Source organism: Bufo bufo, chromosome 8, assembly GCF_905171765.1.
Source record: "Bufo bufo chromosome 8, aBufBuf1.1, whole genome shotgun sequence".
NCBI classification, from domain to species: Eukaryota; Metazoa; Chordata; class Amphibia; order Anura; family Bufonidae; genus Bufo; species Bufo bufo.
In genome coordinates this window covers 9,584,838-9,605,060 of record NC_053396.1, presented here as the reverse complement: position 1 = coordinate 9,605,060, position 20,223 = coordinate 9,584,838, and the positions used below count along the sequence as shown (strand labels likewise).

General features: G+C 47.2%; 1 protein-coding gene across 5 annotated transcripts in view; it reads right to left on the bottom strand.

Moving 5' to 3' along the window:
* Positions 1-6,788: 6,788 nt before the first annotated feature.
* LOC120978287 (cysteine-rich tail protein 1-like) overlaps positions 6,789-20,223 on the bottom strand; it is a 96,473-nt gene continuing 83,038 nt past the window's right edge. For 2 of the 5 annotated variants that reach the window (XM_040406540.1, XM_040406539.1), the window contains exon 2: positions 6,789-7,738. In XM_040406540.1, coding sequence (XP_040262474.1) covers positions 7,242-7,667 — 426 coding nt within the window. In that variant the 5' untranslated portion in view covers positions 7,668-7,738 and the 3' untranslated portion in view covers positions 6,789-7,241. Of the gene's footprint in view, positions 7,739-8,984; positions 9,108-10,408; positions 10,931-14,131; positions 14,290-20,223 lie in introns of those variants that run through there. The other 3 variants (XM_040406536.1, XM_040406537.1, XM_040406538.1) reach the window with 3 other exon arrangements.

Below are 20,223 nucleotides of genomic sequence, written 5' to 3'. Positions count from 1 at the left end.
AATGACACTGACACTCGGGGTACAGGATAATGACACTGACACTCGGGGTACAGGATAATGACACGCTGACACTCGGGGTACAGGATGATGACGCTGACACTCGGGGTACAGGATAATGACACGCTGACACTCGGGGTACAGGATAATGACACGCTGACACTAGGGGTACAGGATAATGACGCTGACACTCGGGTACAGGATAATGACGCTGACACTCGGGGTACAGGATAATGACGCTGACACTCGGGGTACAGGATAATGACACTTGGGGTACAGGATGATGACAGTGAGTGACACTCGGGGTACAGGATAATGACACGCTGACACTAGGGGTACAGGATAATGACGCTGACACTCGGGGTACAGGATAATGACGCTGACACTCGGGTACAGGATAATGACGCTGACACTCGGGGTACAGGATAATGACACTTGGGGTACAGGATGATGACAGTGAGTGACACTCGGGGTACAGGATAATGACGCTGACACTCGGGGTACAGGATAATGACACTTGGGGTACAGGATGATGACAGTGAGTGACACTCGGGGTACAGGATAATGACGCTGACACTCGGGGTACAGGATAATGACGCTGACACTCGGGGTACATGATAATGACACTGACACTCTGGGTACAGGATAATGACGCTGACACTCGGGGTACAGGATAATGACGCTGACACTTGGGGTACAGGATAATGACGCTGACACTCTGGGTACAGGATAATGACACTGACACTCGGGGTACAGGATAATGACACGCTGACACTCTGGGTACAGGATAATGACGCTGACACTCGGGGTGCAGGATAATGACACTGACACTCGGGGTACAGGATAATGACACGCTGACACTCGGGGTACAGGATAATGACGCTGACACTCGGGGTATAGGATAATGACACTGACACTTGGGGTACAGGATAATGACGCTGACACTTGGGGTACCGGATAATGACGCTGACACTCGGGGTACAGGATAATGACACGCTGACACTCGGGGTACAGGATAATGACGCTGACACTCGGGGTATAGGATAATGACACTGACACTTGGGGTACAGGATAATGACACGCTGACACTCGGGGTACAGGATAATGACACGCTGACACTTGGGGTACAGGATACTGATATTGAGGCAGTGTAGGACGCGTGGTTTTCCTCGCTCAGGCTCCGTACAGTCAGGGACTTTCTTCTCAGGATTACTGGAATTTGTTACCAGGACGACATTCTCAATCCTTAGTCATTATCTTTGGGGTTTATAATTCTCGGAGCGATGTGACCTTTGCCCCTGTAGCTTTTTATTGCTTGAGTCGCTGTGTTAGCCCTGTAAATACGACGTGGAGACCAGTCCTCCTCATACATCTGATCCTTTGCTGCACCCCGATCATAGCGCTACATTCGGGGTCTCACGTTGATTCTCCTCCCTCACTCCTATGTGACCTTTTATATCTGGATCACTTACTATTCATTATAATCATATGAGCACTTACAAGTGACGAGAAGAAGAACCACCTCAGTTATTCCCATTGTCGCTATATTTAGCTCCTAGAGATATATAGAACTGAGGATACTTCACAGCTGCAGGGACAATGGAGATCCCTTCCCTCTGCAGTCAGTTCCCCCCCAGATCCTGTAAATATATGTGGTCTAGCAAAGCACATGGTGGTCCACACACTATGGGATCCCGGCTGTGAACCCTTCCTAAAGCTGGTTGAGGAATATGAGGTTCAGCAGCAGTCTTGATATTGAGCCGGTCATGCACCCTTAATAATTGCTATGGTGTCACACCCAGAGGGGTGTATGAGACAAGTGACTGGACAATGGGGGTCAGCAGCTTCTATGACGGATATACAACATAAGGAACAAGTTTTCAAGACAGAATGACCTGTACAGAGGCTGGAATCCCAGAAAAAGGAACTATGTCCCCCTTAAAGAAGTAGTCTCCCGAGGACAACCCCTCTCCATATACCTATTAATGCCTGTGCCCCACACAGACCTTTTCTGTAGTCAGAACCATTCACAAAGTCCAGCTCAGGCTTTGATAGAATCACTCCATCCACCTCATGCTGCATTTCCCCTGATGGGGGCGCCGATCACAACTTCCACTTGGGTCCGGTTACAGATTTTGCATTGGGCCCAGGAGCCTTAAGTTACGTCTCTGCCCATCCAGAAGGAGTTTTGTATCCTACATGTTGAAGGGTGCTGCAGTCACATATAACTGGAGATAACGGTAACAATGGGTGGCATGGCAGTTCATGATGACCCACCTTGATCGGAGATAACTCTTATAGCTTAGTAACGCAGTGCCCTGCGAGATTACATGAAGGAGTGCCCAGCTCCAATAGCAGATATTTGCCGATGGCGGATATTGACGTCCTAGCTGAGTCATCCGGCCTCTATACGATATCTCATCTGTAGTTACATATAGTGTAAGGAGTATATGCATGGACTGCGTCTAGGAGGGTGCACCTATGAAGAGGGGGGCTAAAGCAAAAAAATAAAAAATAATGGCCTGCATGTTTCTCTCCATGCACCCCAAGCCTGGGTTAGAAATGTCTAATGCTTGCAGGGAAATAAGGCCAGAATGGGCCCCTATGTTTACTGGCCTATGGAGTATCCACAGGGGTTGTACATAAAGGAGAGGGAATCCTATAGTAAAAAATCTAAAAATTCGCCGCCTCCCCATACTGGGAATGAAGGGTCCAATGTGTTCTAGTCCTTTTTATAGTAGGAGAGGGGTTTTAGGTGTCTTGGATCTGTCCTCCTCCAATGCCAAAAATGGGGAATGAGCCAAAATGAGAAGAGGTAAATTTGTCAACAGGGGACTGGATCATATCTAGTAGTGGTCGTACATGGTCGAGTCCCATTATTCTGACCACCAGGTGCAGCATGGACAGCAGCTAGACGGGCCAGGAGTGACTCAGTAAGGTCCTGGTAGGTTGCCACCGGTATGTGGAGCCATGCTGATTGCAGTGCATCATCCCTCAGCTGTTGGAGCGGGTGTGAGGGAGGATCCATAGAGTGAACACGACCATCGAGGTGGTCCCACAGATACTCAATTGGGTTCAAGTCTAGGGAATTAGGAGTCTAGGGTAGTACTTGTAAGTCTTGGTCATGCATTTCCAACCAATGTCCGACATTTCTAGATGTATGACCTGTCGCACTGTCGTGCTGGAAGTAAGATCCCATCCTCCCAAGGGAAGACAACCAGCATGTACGTGTGTACGTGATCTGCAAGGATGGATTCATACCCAGACTCAAAGCATCTTCCACATGGATAAGTGGCCCAGAGAATGCCACAAAAACCTCCCCCAGACCAGAGCGCTGCCCCCACCAGCTTGTGTTCTTCCAGCAATGGCTGCAGGGTGTTTGTTCTCTGTTTCTCGCCTGACACACCAACGTCCATCCGTTCCATGACCCAGAAGACGTGACTCATCCCAGAAGACAACCCTTTACCAATTAGCAGAGGTCTAATTCAGATACTGCCATGAAAATTGTAGCCTTTTCTGCCGATGCAGCTTGGTTATCACATGTGCAGTGACCGTCCATCTGCTTCGGAGCCCCATACACAGTAGGGTTTCTATCCCCCCTTATATACCCACCGAGGGATATGTGTGCAGACAGCCTATCACACCCCTTATATACCCACCGAGGGATATGTGTGCAGACAGCCTATCACACCCCTTATATACCCACCGAGGGATATGTGTGCAGACTGCCTATGACAGATTATATATCCACTGAGCCAGCTCAGCACACGTGGCTTCCATCATGAGCCACGCGATGCCGACAGTGAAACTAGGAAGTGGTCAGAATAATAGGACTTGACCGTGTATAACCATCACACAGAGGAGCCACTACCAATGTTGCATGATCCTTCAAGGCCATAACAGAGCTTCTAAGGAAACCTTGAAGGCTCAGCCAACCAGAAGGTGTAGACTTGATGCTTTTCAACCTCAAAACCAGAAGAAGACCTTACAGACATGTAATAGATACTGTATGTACAGTAAATACAGTCCTATAACTCCTCTGTAGATCAGGTTTCCTCCATAAACACCAAGATGACACCTGTTCACATTCTTCCTTCATTGTTTAGTAACATCCTTCTATAGCAGTGACTAGATATTTGCATATTGTATAATCCTCTCCCACAAGCCCAGGGCCTCGTCAGTGTCGTTAGCCAGGCCGCAAACACCAGTGACCTCATCGCCAGCTGGGAGCGTTTATGAGTGGTAAAATACCTCCTACCTGGGTGTACATCTAGACCGGAAGGTTTAGATGGTTAGCTCTTTGGCTTTTGCCCACAAGTAGCTGCCTTAATGGAATGTATAAAAAAATATATATATATATTTTATTTTTTTCTGTAAAGAGTGGCGTACTACCTGAGAAACCATGAAACGGTGAGAAGTTTGTGTTTGACTGCGTGACTGTGCAAACAAAGGTAAAAGTCAACAGGGCGAGAGATGAGAAACCTTCCCGTCAGCCCCACCTCACAGTGGCGCGGCCATGCACATTAGCTGCAGATCATCTGATCCTGCAGATTTCCCTCAGCTAAACTGTATGGGGGTCTCCTGACGGCAGGTGTCAGCTGTGATAAGGATTGGGCTGGTGGAGTTCAACATGCCCAGTGTGTCTGTTCTCTGGGAAATAAGCTGCTACCAGAGGTATCTGGCAATGGATCTCTCATGTTCAGGAATAAATGGGCTATCTGGCCGGCTGTCAATTTTTTATTTCGTTATGGCCCCTAGAAATAGTTTCTTCTGAGCTAATGGGGGCCCAAGGAACTCCAATCAGACACCGGATCCACAAGGCCCGCCCCTCGTCAAGAAACAACGACCTGTTGTCTTTTCAGTGCAGACCCTTTGTAATAAAGAGAAGGCATCTACTAGGAAACCCCACATCGTTATTTTACCGTATCATTTTAATTACAATTATATATAAAAGGTAATGGCATTGCACACTTGAGAGCTGGCTTCTTTACATCGGCCATATATGAACGCCTCGTAGTCCTGTGAAGCTCTGACGAACCATTGACATTTCCGCAAAGAGTCCTTTCGATTGATCAAGAGCCAAAGTCTTTGAGATACTTCACCAGGTCAGGACACTTGACGTCCACTGTCTTGGTACGTTATGCAGTATTCTAGACCAGCCATGTTGTCCTCCCACCCATCAAACCCTAGTCTCGAGAGATTCTGGGAAGGAGATGTGGCTTCAGACTGGTTCTTTCATTATACCAAATTATATCAAAGTTCAAAAACCCCTCGCCGAGTACCTGACTCCCTTACAATATAACAGAAAAGTCTGGATATACATAAATCACTTTCTGCATCTAGATAAAACGAGGCATCAAAATCCAATATTTCTTTCAACTTAGAGAATAAACTTTCATCTTTTCGATGAAGGTTTTAATTGTGTTAAAAATATTGTTCCTTCAACTTGCAGATTTAAGCCAGATATTTCCATCTGATCTGCTACCGGAGTCCTGCATTCTTAATGTGAACAAAATACTGTGAGCATAAACTAACTTTAAGGGGATGTTCACTTTTGGCCTTGTTTACCAAACTCAAGCCGTATGGACTCCTCTATTAGATGTGTTCATAAAGACTTAGGCTACTTTCACACTACAGTTCAGAGCGGATCCGTCTGGGGTCTGCCCAGACGGATCCGCTCATATAATGCAGACTTGGGATCCGTTCAGAACGGATCCGTCTGCATTATATTGTAGAAAAAATTCTAAGTGTGAAAGTTGTTCAGACGGATCCGTCCAGACTTTACATTGAAAGTCAATGGGGGACGGATCCGTTTGAAAATTGAGCCATATAGTGTCAAATTCAAACGGATCCGTCCCCATTGACTTACATTGTAAGTCTGGACGGATCCGTTTGCCTCCGCACGGCCAGGCGGACACCCGAACGCTGCAAGCAGCGTTCAGGTGTCCGCCTGCTGAGCGAAGCGGAGGCTGAACGCTGCCAGACTGATGCATTCTGAGCGGATCCGCATCCACTCAGAATGCATTAGGGCAGTACGGATGCGTTCAGGGCCGCTTGTGAGCCCCTTCAAACGGAGCTCACAAGCGGAGCCCCGAACGCTAGTGTGAAAGTAGCCTTAAAGGGATCGGCCCATCTGGAACACTGATGGCATATTGCTAATGACAGGTCATCAATGTCAATGTCTGGGACCCGCTCATATCTAGAAAACCACCCCACTCTCTAATTTTCGCTATGGGTTCTGAAAAAGCCAAATGAGCGTGCTCAGCTGTTTTCAGAAGTCCATAGTGATGAACGGAGAGTCTCTGTTCACTGCCTCAGAAATGGTCGAGCCAGAGTTTTTGGAACTCCCATAGCGGTGAACAGAGGGAGGTTGCACTTGTGCGGCTGCAATCTGTGCACTTTGGAGAAAGGAGCGGGACCCACACATATCTGACATTGATGGCATATCCTAGTGTCCCAGATGGGACTACCCCTTTAAGGGCTGTTTCACACGAGCGGATGCCGTGCGTGACATCCGCTCCGTGAATGACAGCCAAGACCCGATGCAGACTGCAGAAGCACGGAGCAGTAACATGACTGATAATGCTCCGTGCCTCTCTGTGATCTCTTTACTACGAAATCACAGTGACAACTTTATCTCACTGTGATTTCGTAGTAAAGAGATCACAGAGAGGCACGGAGCATTATCAGTCATGTTAATGCTCCGTGCCTCTGCAGTCTGCATCGGGTCTTGGCTGTCATTCACGGAGCGGATGTCCCGCACGGCATCCGCTCGTGTGAAACAGCCCTAACTGTATCAGGGACTGCCTGCATATAATAAAACAGTAGAAAGGGATTCTGCGTCTAGATGGATCTAAAGGACATATTTTGGGCAGAATTGGCTAAATGTGAGCACCCCCTTTAATTAAACAACTAGGACAAAGAGTGTCCTCAATACAGGTAACGTCTTCATAGGAATGGATGACTGGAGTCCATATTTCTCAACAATTTTCGACATATGTTGGCATTATGAATACTATATCATTACAATGAACGATCCACTGGACGGCTTGTTTTCGGAAGTCACCACCAGCTTAATTTGGCCACTGAATCTACACCTTAGCATCAGACCAGTTCCTCGTCGTTGAATTTGGTAGACGAGTAAAAGGTCCAAAGTTCGTACCCAACGCGACCAGACGGAACAGTTTCCCCCTGGATTTGGTCAGTAGTTTTTGTTTTGTGGCTCGGGTAAGTGTCAGCGTGTATTAGGAGACGACGCAGCAGGACTTCCGACAGCACGGACAACATTTACAATACGGATAACAGCAGCAGGCGTTCTGATCGGCGCCCGTATCTTTGTAGCGTTTGTCCAGGTCGATGGTGTACATGGCATCACTGTGGCCTCCATTTTGAGGTCTATTGCTGGCGTACGGGTTGTAAGGTCTTCTCCACGACTCCTGCGTGCGGATTCTGTTGCCGTTGGGCGAGTTAGGGGTTGGGTTGTTGTTGCTGCTGCTGCTGATTTCATCCGGCTTGATGTACGTGGGGTAAGTTGGCACGGAGGAGGGGTTGGTAATCACTACCCCATCAAGATCGCTGCCGAGCGTGTCACGGGTGAAGCTGCTCTTCAGCTGTGCTCGAGGGATGGCAACGTTGGCGTAAGGATTCTGGAGGCTGACCCCTTTATCCATCTTGGATCTCGAAGCCTCGAGGTTGTGTTTTCAGTTAAACAGCCGATGGCTCTTTACGGACAGCAATACCTCTGCAAAAATAAAACAGCGCAATGAATGGAAGATCATCCCACAATCGGAGACTACTGACTATCCTACAAGGAATCCTTCAGCAGGCTTCCTATGGTGGATCATGATGATCACAAAGGGACAGTTTTATCTGTCATACCTCACCCCACCGCTCCATTCTGACTCTTTCATTGGTCTTCCAGACCCCATCCTGTAAATCTTCAGATAGATGGGGTCAAGTTCACTGCTGCAGCCAAAGACAGGCCTCAGTGGAGATGCCAAGACCGATGACTGGCTGCAGCGGCATATGTGACCCCAGCTGTCTGAAAGGTTACAGGACAGGGACCAGCGGAGTATGCCCACAGTTAAAAATGTCCCAGAGCTGGACAACCCGTTTAAGCTATTTTTATTCGATTTTTGCTTTTATTTTGCCTTCCTTTTAGCAAAATATAGACAAGTGGTAAGACAGGAGCCATTTTCTATATTTAAACCAGAATTACTTGACAGCCTCTCATGTCCCGTCCCACATTCCAGCCGAGTGACGACGGAGAAGAACGTGCTTCACTCGGTTCATTGCTCCATATACGTAGCGAGAAGCACTCAACCCCTGGCTGACTCAGACTTGGCCTGCTCAAGTGCGCGGTGTTTGAAGATGGAAGCTTGTTTTTAAAGGGGTTGGCCCATCTCACACACTGGTGGTATACCGCTAGCACCCGCAGCGCTCTCTAGAACGGGACCCCCAAAGCGAAGGAGAGCGCAGCATGCATATGTGGCGTCCTCTCCATTCACTTCTATGGGAGTTCCGAAAAGAGCAGAGGGAGCGAGCTCAGCTATTTCCAAAACCCCCATAGAAGTAAATGGAGAGCGGACTGCGCAAGCGCAACCATCTCTCCATTCACCTTTATGGGAGTAATGGAAATAGTCAAGCAGTTACTTGGCTATTTTCGGCACTCCCATAGAAGTGAATGGAGGGTGGCTGCCCTTGCGCAGGGGAAGGGCCCATTCTAGAAATAGGTTGGGGTTCCACCACAGGGATCCTCTTCTCTCTTTAATGACAGAAGGAGTGTGCAGCGAAAGAGGAAACCATCACTTATGATTCTGTAGATCAACCATAAAGGCTGGCAACAATATCCAGGCCAATTAACTACAACAATGCACATGTCGTCACTCACATGCCCCGAGATACATGACGAGGACGTCCGCCGCGCGGCGTAGAGGATTGTTACCGACACAAAAATAATACGAGTCACGTTGGTTTCATGAGTTCACCTGCTCGCCCCTGACGAAGCTTCAGACCCGATGCAAATATAGCATAAGAGCCTTCCCGTAATGCACCTGTCACAAGGCTAGCCTGCGTCTGGTTTACACTAAAAGCACGCCTGCACAATCTTCCTCTTGTCCCCCCCCCCCCCCCGAACTGTTGATTTAACCCTTAAGGAGTACCATGTAATCCGCCGCCCCGTTTAAAGTGCACCCGTCTCGTGTCTCCTCAGGCAGGGATGAGATTAGGATGCACATGTTGTGTATATTCCTCATCCTCAGCCACTCCTATGAAACTCGCCACCTACTCCCCTCAAGATAACATGAGAATATTCCGTGTCTCCTTGAGTCACAGAGGGGTGTGCCAGGCAGGGAATAAGGTCATCAAGCGAATTATTGGCACATGCATTCTTCCCTCCACTGCCCAGTGGTGCCAGCTTCACCAGATCACTACCAGCTTAAGGATCGCCCGTATCCTGCCTCTGACCGTGTGCCATGACACAGAGGGGGACGTCTCTTCGCCCGGCAGGTTCTTCCCTGTGCGCTCGGCTCGGTCTGTTTACTAGGTTTTACGTGAACCAATGAACCTGAAGCCGGAGCCTGCAAACTGTGCAAGCGCTCAGTGCAAAGCCAGCACGTGAGGCCGGGCTCCCAGAGCTCTAGAGTTTCCCTTTAACATTGTGCTTTTCAATCTATAGTGTCTGCTGAGCTGGTGTATCTAAGCCCATGATGTGTGATACTGTTTGCTGAGCTGGTGTATCTAAGCCCATGATGTGTGATACTGTTTGCTGAGCCGTTGTATCTAAGCCTATCGTGTCACACTGTCTGCTGAGGCGATGTAGCTAAGCCTATCAAGTGTGATACGGTTTGCTTAGCCGTTGTATCTAATCCTATTGTGTCACACTGTCTGCTGAGCCACTGTATCTAAGCCTATAATATATGATACAGACGAGCCTATGTATCTAACCTATAATGTGTGACACTGTTGAGCTGGTGTATCTAAGCCTATAATACGCGATACTGTCTGCTGAGCTGGTGTATCTAATCCCATCGTGTAATATCATGCTGCTGATCCAGTGTATCTAATCCCATCATGTGTAATAGGTTTCCACGGTCAGATATCGGTTCTCCATGGCAGACTCCTCTGTAAGACCTGCCATCAGAAGAAACCAGCATTTCACAGAATCTGTCCAGTCTGATCCTGTCTCCTCTAAGGATAAGCGGCGCCAGAGTGACCAAGACCAGCCGGCATCTACAGGTGGGAATCAGTGCCAGTATCATCCCACAAGCACCCAGTCCAGCCATACATACATACATACATACATACATACGATTTCAACATGGGGATGGGACAAGCAGCTTCAGACCCCTCTGGGCAAACGCCCTACCTGACAGACCCCCCCGGGTAACGGCGAGATGGTTGGTGGCAGTACCTCAGTTGATGTCGGTGTAGTTTCAGTCCCCAATAACGATCCATTATACAGACGCCCCCCGAGACGTGTATGTCAGGAGACACAGCATCTGTCCTCCGCGCCTGCCCCTGCAGGATGCCATTGTATGCAGATTACTACTGTAACCCAGGAGATGGGGCAGTGCCAAGACAATCAGGACAAACAGGCCGGGCAGGATTGCAGGGACCAACAATCACAACCGGATACCTGCTGACACTCAGCTGCCCAAACTGGTTGTAAATACCAGTCCTGAGGGCGACGTATACAGGACCTGTCCACCGACCACACTGCACCCCGGGCAACCAATCACATTTCTGCGTTTATTATGTTTCTGAGCGACTGGTCGCTCAGGAACATAATAATGAGCAGAAAAACATCTCCTCAGATCAGTCGGACACATGGATGGTACGACTGACAGCAACCATATGTCCTATTATAACCTCACATAATAGTGCCATACAGTGGCCCACATACAGCCTCCCATGCCTGCCCCATCCATGTTCCTGATGAGTGTCTTCCCTATGTATACCCCTCATCCGAACCATCCATCACCACCTGCTTCATCCATCACCACCACCTGCTTCATCCATGCCAAAGCACCCGCCCCATCCATCACCACCTGCTCCATCCATCACCACCACCTGCTTCATCCATGCCAAAGCACCCGCCCCATCCATCACCACCTGCTCCATCCATCACCACCTGCTCCATCCATCACCACCACCTGCTTCATCCATGCCAAAGCACCCGCCCCATCCATCACCACCTGCTCCATCCATGCCAAAGCACCCGCCCCATCCATCACCACCACCTGCTCCATCCATGCCAAAGCACCCGCCCCATCCATCACCACCACCTGCTCCATCCATGCCAAAGCACCCGCCCCATCCATCACCACCTGCTCCATCCATCACCACCACCTGCTTCATCCATGCCAAAGCACCCGCCCCATCCATCACCACCTGCTCCATCCATGCCAAAGCACCCGCCCCATCCATCACCACCACCTGCTCCATCCATGCCAAAGCACCCGCCCCATCCATCACCACCTGCTTCATCCATGCCAAAGCACCCGCCCCATCCATCACCACCTGCTCCATCCATGCCAATACACCTGTCCCTTCTGTGCCTGCATGATATCACCTGCTCCCACCTATTATAGCATTTGCTTCTTCCGTGCCCCCATTACTGCACCTGCCCCTTCTATAATGCCTGCCACTTATCAGTGATGAACTTCTGAGTTACACATCAGACACAGCGGCCATCTTGGCTATGACCCCCGAGTCACTGCCTACATTGACGGCTGAGCTGCCGGCAGTACGTTGTGTGACTAATGAAGAAATCCTGCAAAACATCTGTAATCTCATAAATCGGCGGAGTCATTAGCAGCTATTCCTGCGCAGCACAAGACGCTCCGAGTTATGTAATGGATCCGGGCAGCGAGGGACACTCATCCTGAAACACAACTCGAAGACATGACACCGTGGGAGAAGAGACGCGTTATACTGAGGTGTGTGCGGCCGACAGGGGGGCAAATTATCTACAGGCATGTGCCCATCACCCCACAACAGTGCCAGCCATGCTGCTGCCACCCAGTGCCACTTACCCCTTCGCACTGCAGTGGATGAAAGTGAGATCACTGTGCTATTGTCCCCTGTTATCAGCCATTTCAGGCAGGAACCTCCAGGGACCTTTACACCCGCAGACCTGGATTATATTCGCAGCTCCTGCGGCCCATCCGCCGCCCCCGACAATCCGATTACCTCATTACACGGTAACTAGATCGCCCTCCAGATAAATAATGCACCAGGACCGGTCTCGTCTTCCCTTTCCCCTCCAGTAAGACACTGGGCAGCGCGACTGCACTGGTCAGGCCTGGTTCTCCGAGGATCTGCCCTGCACCACTACCCTTCCTTGTGTGAACCCTTCGAGGGGTTTTCCATATGGATATGGATATGACATTTTGCTTAAAGTGTAACTGTTATTCTTTTTTTATTTTATTTGTGTAACGTGTAGGGGCAGGGATACTGACCATTTTTGTAATATACTTTAATTATTGAAATCCTACATTTCTATTAGAAAAATGGCTCTAAAGTGGCCAAACTTGAGCCTTAGCAACGCTCCTCTGTCTTCTGTTTACATAACACAGTCAATGTTGAGCAAGTCTCCATAGTTATGTAAACAGAAGACAGAGGAGCGTTGCTAAGGCTCAAGTTTGGCCACTTTAGAGCCATTTTTCTAATAGAAATGTAGGATTTCAATAATTAAAGTATATTACAAAAATGGTCAGTATCCCTGCCCCTACACGTTACACAAATAAAAAAAAAAAGGATGACCATTACACTTTAAAGGGTCCTCTAACCACATTAGTCACCCACCTCCAGTAACCTCCCTTCCACTTAAACTTTTTGTCCTCCAACCTTCATATTGCTTCCAGCTGGGGCTACATGTGATGGCAGAGATGTGCGACCAAAATATTTCCTTGTGGCCTGCGATGGCAAAATCACGGGGGATCCGCAACCAGATATCACTTCTGATAATGGAGACGTTCTGTTATGGAAGTGCTATTCATGCGATTCCCCATTGTGCAGCTGAACAAGTCGAAAGAGGAGCACATCCGGTCGCGACATTGGGCGGTCACATGATCCTAGCTGGTATCACAGAATCAAATTGGGGGCCATTTACAAAGACCAGTGTCTTCCACTGTCCTGGCTGCGAAAGCGTCATAAGTTAGGTGCACCTCCGGCGGTCTGTGCACCTGGAGTGAAAGCTACCCCCACTTCTGACTGCAGTAGTTTTTACTCTTCTTTTACGCCTGGAAGATGGAAAAATTTGTCAGGGCCGAAGTCCTGGCCGGCACAAAAAAAATGGGTGCAGGCTTTAAAGCTGCAAAAAAGGGGGTTGCAACTTTTTTTTTCCGCCAAAAAAATGGCAAGGTGCGTTAAGTAAATGACCCCCCATTTTCTCCACAGGTTACTTATTGTAGGCACAGGCCCGGTAGCCAGGAACAGGTTAAACAATCACAGGCATTGCGTCACTACTACAGACTGGTGGCTCGGACCCCACAGGGCACAGAAGAAGCAGCACCCCCCCCCCCCCCCCCCAGCTCACAGAGGGTCCTTCCCCTTTAAATATCCAGATTAAATGTCTAAATATTCAATCAAATCTGCCCTAATTTGCATTTAACTCTTTCCTACACAGAGCGGATGATCTTAGTGTAGTTGTCAAACCGTATACAAAAGAAAAAAAACAGCCAGTGCTCTCCAATCTGCGGCTTTCTCAGCATGGGAGTTGTAGTTGTGCAGTAGCTGGAGAGCGGCAGGCTCCAGACCACTGGTATTATATACAGTAAACCCCTAGCAATAGGAAGGGGAACCCAGCTGTATACGGGAGGGGAGGAACATCTCCTGTACCCGATCAAAACGTCGGCCATTGCAAGTCCAGTCTGGAAAGATTAATACCCTCCGATCATAGTGCACAGAGATAAAAGCAGCGTCAGGGCAAAGGTCATATAATCTACGTACATATATAATGGCATATCTTGTGGGGGGCAGACACCCCCCTCCCCTAGGTTGTCAATTGGGTCGCGTTACGTAAAGTCTGAACTTCAAATATAAAACTTTAGCAAACTTTACAGCAAAAGAAGTCAGTCTGTTAACCCTCTAACCGCCAGGGGAGGAGTAGAGGGGGTCAGTGAGGTCTCACCTGTGCTGCTGTCATTCCACGGCCAGCATGATATTCGGGGTAGGGGGCTTCTGTACCCCAGGAGGCAGCAGGACCATAGGGAGCGGAGTGTTCCCGGGGAAGAGCAGCTCAGCATTGAAACTGTTCCACCTGCTGCTGACTTTTCCCTGGGAGGGGGAGGGGAGGAGGTGAGTTTCTGCAGCAGGAGGGTGTGCCCAGGTTTCATGTCACTCTGTATAGGGAGCCATAGGAGCTGACTGACTGCAGGGCGGGGGCTCCGTATAGGTGGCCGTACACCGGTGGGGGATACACGATCGCTCTCCCCCCATTGTGGACGATAATATTACAAACAAACATGGCCGTTTGCTGACCAGTGCCAAAATGGACAATCGTAGGTGTTCCACTGTCTAATAAATGTGAATTAAATCCAACATGGCCGACCAGTCTTCCGATGTGACTTATTAAAGGGGATGTCTGTTATCGGGAAGCCCGTCCTCATGTCCTATTACCGTGTATAGATGCCTTTTAGTGGAGAATTCAGGGGGCGCCATGCTCTGGGTCACCCCCGGCTGATGGTTGGGATTGGCCGGCTTTTGGGGTACATGGCGAATCCTAGAGGCGAAAGAGCTATTCATGTGGCTTTGGTGTGACGCGGTTGTACCGGTCTCTTAGGGTACGTTCACATGTAATAGGTGAGGTTTGGCTAAACCGGCATCAAAACCTCATTGGAAATACTGCGACGTGTTTTTTTGACGCGCACCCCACGATCTGCAAGATACGGGGAAGGATAGGACATGTTCTATCTTTTGTGGCACGTAAGGACTGCCGCGTGCTTCTGAGTCCATGTGACCACAAAAGGTAGGACTTGTCCTATCTTTGCCCAGATCCTGCAGATCGTGGACCACTGTGGGTCTGCACAGCGATGCTGGGTGCGCGTGGCTGGTGTTCGTGTTTTGCGCTCTGTAAAGGAGACGCGGCCGTGTGAATACGCCCGCAATGGTTTCACAAGTAAAAAAACTCAAATTCATCTAAAACCAGTGTTTTTTTTTCTGATACACCTTTAAGTGAACCCCAACCGCTATGTGTGAACATGTCTGTATTTTTTCTGTCACTGCACAACTCTGACCAACGGCATCCTCTATCAGCAACCAATCACAGCGCAGCGTTCATTTATCTACAGCCTATTAAGTAATGAAAGATGAGTTCTGATTGGCTGATTCGCTCATATCTGTCGGTCTCTCACTTCTGTAGCATTATGTGAATAGGACACAGCTGGAGAGATTTTCTTAGTACATTCAGGTCTCTGTATTGTATATGGCAGGAATTTTAATCCTATTCACATTGCTCACACACCTAGACCCGGGCCGCGCGGTGGTAAGTCTGGTCTTTATTCTGTTACTGCTTTGTTATTTTGTTACTTTTGTTCCATGAACTTGTGTTTCCTTCTGTTCTCCTCAGTGCACCGCACCAAACAATCCTCCTAGAAAATAAAGGCGAGGCCGGCACATTGCAGGGGCGCAGTCGGCACATTGCAGGGGCGCAGACGGCACATTGCAGGGGCGCAGTCGGCACATTGCAGGGGCGCAGTCGGCACATTGCAGGGGCGCAGACGGCACATTGCAGGGGCGCAGACGGCACATTGCAGGGGCGCAGTCGGCACATTGCGGGGGCGCAGACGGCACATTGCGGGGGCGCAGACGGCACATTGCGGGGGCGCAGACGGCACATTGCGGGGGCGCAGACGGCACATTGCGGGGGCGCAGTCGGCACATTGCCGGGGCGCAGACGGCACATTGCAGGGGCGCAGACGGCACATTGCAGGGGCGCAGACGGCACATTGCAGGGGCGCAGACGGCACATTGCGGGGGCGCAGACGGCACATTGCGGGGGCGCAGACGGCACATTGCGGGGGCGCAGTCAGCGACCTCCGTCCGGGTTACAGTTTATGAATAATCGCAGGTGATGCCTTTGAAGGGTTAGAAAAGTTTCTTGAATCTGCGCTGTGCCCATACTGTGTAATGTGTGAAGGTGAACGCCAGTACCCCCTGAAGCCCATTCCCTGCCGCAGCAGGACCTCCAGGATATTAATGTGTAATACCCTCGGACGATGAGGTGATGGGTAATTTGTTACCTTCCTCCTGCTCATTGTTGGCTCACAAATCGTCATTATAAGTTAGAGGAACGGAGAGGTGAAGCCTCGTTATAGAGGCGATCAGGGGTCACGTTCATCAAAAATAGCCCAAAAATACCCCCAGGCCTGAAAATTGTTGCAAACCCCATTCAGTGTTTCTCTGCCTGTTCTGATATACAAACTAACTAAAAATAATGTCGTGAGGTTACACAGGCAGGAAGTACTCAACCCCATATGCAGTTGTGCATGTGTATACAGGGGAGCAAATCCTGCACTTGTGCCTGTTGCTAATGGCGATCCCCAGCAAAAATGCATACAGTGGAGGATGCCCGCAGCGGACCTCCCATCGCAAGCATGGCTACATGCTGGAGGTAACTGGTGAGTTGGCTAAAAGTTGGACCTTACGCTCCTGTAATTCGCCCACTGGCCCCTGGTATTGCCCATACGGCACAGGTAGGTGAGTGTTAGGTCCCGAGCTACTTGAGAAACCTTGGCGCGGTGCTCGGGCTCAGACATGTCCTACACAGTAGGACATGTTGGCTAATCTCTCAATTTTACATCAGTTTGAGGGTTTAGTGCAGAGTGCACCTGTCTTTGCTATTATTATATCTGCCTGTTCTGACCATCTCTGCAGAAGCTATATCACCCAGCTTTCCCAGAAACAACATTATTTAACAGTCTAAAGGACTTCGACTTACTGGAGATTTCTTCACTTGAATTCTGAATGTTCCTGGCTTGCCTCCCTCTACACCCTTCTAGGTAGGACCGTCACTCTGCATTCCTTGTGAAGACGTCACTCATGAAGACACCTGTACAGAAATCTGGCAGCATCGCCAACCACAACCCCGTCCTGACGCTGCAGGAATGTGGTCCAACGTCTTCGATCATTCCTTAAATTCCTATCACCGTAAGACCTGGGGATATGAAAAGGTGACCTGCTAATAAAATGGCAGAACGTGGGGACACAGGAGATGTCAGAACCTCGCTCCACCCGCAGTCCACGTGATCCGATGGGATATTTTTATATTCCAGGTTTGTTATTTTGTGGTGACCTGACGTTCCGACCGTGCATTCCTTAGGCGCTCCCATTGTCCCAGTGGCACTACTATAAGGGGTGCAGAGGCTGCAGTCATACTGGGGCCTGGTGCCCAGAGGGGCCCAATGACTCTCTTCTACCCCAGGGCAGCTATGTATGATGTAATGCCACATTTATCCTCTAGAGGCAGCTCACAGCTGCCTCAGGATCACCAGAGGCTCCACACTTAGAAAAGGGGGCTCCCCATTTATATATAAAGGCATACAGGGCAGGGGAGATGCCCTCACCCCTTAATCCTCATCACTGGGCCCACCCTGTGCCCAGGACAGTGGAGCCCCCTATATATATACATACACACAGAGGAGCTCATTTCAGCCAATCATATAGCTAATCTGCGATGGTTACACACACACACAATCCTCTGCCTCCATGTGCAGCACATGCAAAATAACCAGATGAGTGGCGGCATAAAAAGTAATCTGCTGATAGACGGGAATTCAGTTCATTTAAATGTCCCTAATGTTAAATAAATGGTGTATTACTAACCATCCATGAGACAAAGTCCTCACTGTTATGTAATATATAGCGCACCAAACGTATATCTTTTCTTTATTTATATTCACCTGGACAGTAGGAGCAGTATTATAGCAGTTATATTCTTGTACATAGGAGCAGTATTATAGTAGTTATATTCCTGTACATAGGGGCAGTATTATAGTAGTTATATTCTTGTACATAGGAGCAGTATTATAGTAGTTATGTTCTTGTACATAGGAGCAGTATTATAGTAGTTATATTCTTGTACATAGGAGCAGTATTATAGTAGTTATATTCCTGTACATAGGAGGCAGTATTATAGTAGTTATATTCTTGTACATAGCAGGCAGTATTATAGTAGTTATATTCTTGTACATAGGAGCAGTATTATAGTAGTTATATTCCTGTACATAGGAGGCAGTATTATAGTAGTTATATTCCTGTACATAGGAGGCAGTATTATAGTAGTTATATTCTTGTACATAGGAGGCAGTATTATAGTAGTTATATTCTTGTACATAGGAGGCAGTATTATAGTAGTTATATTCTTGTACATAGGAGCAGTATTATAGTAGTTATATTCCTGTACATAGGAGGCAGTATTATAGTAGTTATATTCCTGTACATAGGAGTTAGTATTATAGTAGTTATATTCTTGTACATAGGAGCAGTATTATAGTAGTTATATTATTGTACATAGGAGCAGTATTATAGTAGTTATATTCTTGTACATAGGAGGCAGTATTATAGTAGTTATATTCTTGTACATAGGAGGCAGTATTATAGTAGTTATATTCTTGTACATAGGAGGCAGTATTATAGTAGTTATATTCTTGTACATAGGAAGCAGTATTATAGTAGTTATATTCTTGTACATAGGAGCAGTATTATAGTAGTTATGTTCTTGTACATAGGAGCAGTATTATAGTAGTTATATTCTTGTACATAGGAGCAGTATTATAGTAGTTATATTCTTGTACATAGGAGGCAGTATTATAGTAGTTATATTCTTGTACATAGGAAGCAGTATTATAGTAGTTATATTCTAGTACATAGGAGGCAGTATTATAGTAGTTATATTCTTGTACATAGGAGCAGTATTATAGTAGTTAAATTCTTGTACATAGAAGGCAGTATTATAGTAGTTATATTCTTGTACATAGGAGCAGTATTATAGTAGTTATATTCTTGTACATAGGAGCAGTATTATAGTAGTTATATTCTTGTACATAGGAGCAGTATTATAGTAGTTATATTCTTGTACATAGGAGCAGTATTATAGTAGTTATATTCTTGTACATAGGAGCAGTATTATAGTAGTTATATTCTTGTACATAGGAGGCAGTATTACAGTAGTTATATTCTTGTACATAGGAGCAGTATTATAGTAGTTATATTCTTGTACATAGGAGCAGTATTATAGTAGTTATATTCTTGTACATAGGAGCAGTATTATAGTAGTTATATTCTTGTACATAGGAGCAGTATTATAGTAGTTATATTCTCGTACATAGGAGCAGTATTATAGTAGTTATATTCTTGTACATAGGAGCAGTATTATAGTAGTTATATTCTTGTACATAGGAGCAGTATTATAGTAGTTATATTCTTGTACATAGGAGCAGTATTATAGTAGTTATATTCTTGTACATAGGAGGCAGTATTATAGTAGTTATATTCTTGTACATAGGAGGCAGTATTATAGTAGTTATATTCTTGTACATAGGAGCAGTATTATAGTAGTTATATTCTTGTACATAGGAGCAGTATTATAGTAGTTATATTCCTGTACATAGGAGGCAGTATTATAGTAGTTATATTCTTGTACATAGGAGCAGTATTATAGTAGTTATATTCTTGTACATAGGAGGCAGTATTATAGTAGTTATATTCGTGTACATAGGAGGCAGTATTATAGTAGTTATATTCTTGTACATAGGAGCAGTATTATAGTAGTTATATTCTTGTACATAAGGGGCAGTATTATAGTAGTTATATTCTTGTACATAGGAGGCAGTATTATAGTAGTTATATTCTTGTACATAGGAGCAGTATTATAGTAGTTGTATTCTTGTACATAGGAGCAGTATTAGAGTAGTTATATTCTTGTACATAGGAGCAGTATTATAGTAGTTATATTCTTGTACATAGGAGCAGTATTATAGTAGTTATATTCTTATACATAAGGGGCAGGATTATGTATTCTTTTAGATGAGTCAGTCTGTTTTGGTAATGGTGCTATCGTGCCGCCTATGGTGGTCTATATCAATGTTGCTGAGTGCAACTAAAGCTTTGCTGTAGAGCATCAAGTATTTAATAGAGTGAAGTAGTGCATCATTCTCCAGCCTGTAAGATGTTTGGAGGTACTTGCTTGCATTGGATACACTGCCTGTTTAGCAGGATACAGAT